A 1,154-nucleotide genomic window follows, 5' to 3' on the forward strand; every position below is an offset into this window, starting at 1 on the left:
CCTTACCTCGAAGGTGAAGGGGTAGGCATTCTCCCCAAGCTTCTTCAACAGCCTGTCCTGCAAAGGAGTGAGGGTCTTCGGTGCCTGGTCTGGCACCGGTGGGAAGATCTGGGTGGTCTGGACGTAGATGTCCTTCCTGAAGGTCAATCCGATAACGTCAAGGTCATCTCGGCCGTAGCGAAACGCACACGTCAGCGTCACGTACACTGAAGCCCGATGGAAACAGAGAGGAGCAAGGTTAGGGAGTGAGATAAAGGGAGAACACAGGGAAAAGGGTTGAACAAAGAGGAAAGAAAAAATGAAAGAAAGAAAAACCACTTCAATAACTCTTCAGCAGAAATATGAATCTGTTATGAGGACCTGAACCTCAGACACTAAATATAAAGTTAATGAGATTCATCGTGTCTTTCTGCAAGGCATCAGTAGCTTCAGAGCTGGTGCCCCAGGCAGGAAAGATGAGAAGAAAGACGTAGCCTTCCCCTCCAGGTCAGCTGCCGTGACCCTGACCTACAGTGAGCTGCAGACACCTTACACCTGTAACCTGACTACAGTCCCAGGTTGCTGGTGAGCTTTGCACTGGTTTCCATCCCTTCCTCTTATAATGTGGGGTTTTCGGTATTAAATACCTTTTCTGTCCTTTAGGTACTCCGGGTCAAGCAGGCAGACGCCATCTGCAAGCAAACAGAGAAAGGGCTGGTGAGCTCAGCTGCCTGGGAAGATCCTTACGAAAACACGGCGCTTCTGAAGTTCAAATAATCCGCTCATCAGCGGGGAAGGTGACCCAGGGAAGCTGCTGGTCGGGGGGACAGGGATGCCTCCTCCAGCAACAAGGCTGGGTTGCTTCCCCCCCATTTTTCTGTAAGGGTATTTTAAGGAAAACGAGATGTTTGCTCAACTGGAGCTGCCCTTGCTCCCTGGGCTCTGGTGGGGAGCAGAGGTGAGCAGCCACCAGCACAGGGACCATTCCTCTCGGGCCACTCCCTGCCCACGCTTCTCCCTCGCTGGCAGACACGGCCCCACTCACCTACAGAGTCCACTGAATCCACGTGATCCACAAAATCTCTCTTCCCCAGGTAGAGGGATAGCTGGAGGCAGCGCGTGGGGAAGGAAAGAAGGAAGTGGGTTAATGTTTGCCACTGGATCAGCTGAAATTT

General features: G+C 52.3%; 1 protein-coding gene across 1 annotated transcript in view; it reads right to left on the reverse strand.

The window, feature by feature from the left end:
- Positions 1-1,154, reverse strand: part of LOC104278351 (arrestin-C-like) — a gene marked incomplete at its 5' end in the record, with an annotated part of 5,884 nt that overhangs the window by 4,402 nt on the left and 328 nt on the right. Inside the window, 3 exon segments of the mRNA XM_009875296.1 lie at positions 7-206; positions 627-671; positions 1,025-1,085. Of these exon segments, the coding sequence (XP_009873598.1) occupies positions 7-206; positions 627-671; positions 1,025-1,085 (306 nt within the window).

Source organism: Apaloderma vittatum, unplaced genomic scaffold, assembly GCF_000703405.1.
Source record: "Apaloderma vittatum isolate BGI_N311 unplaced genomic scaffold, ASM70340v1 scaffold29318, whole genome shotgun sequence".
Taxonomy (NCBI): Eukaryota; Metazoa; Chordata; class Aves; order Trogoniformes; family Trogonidae; genus Apaloderma; species Apaloderma vittatum.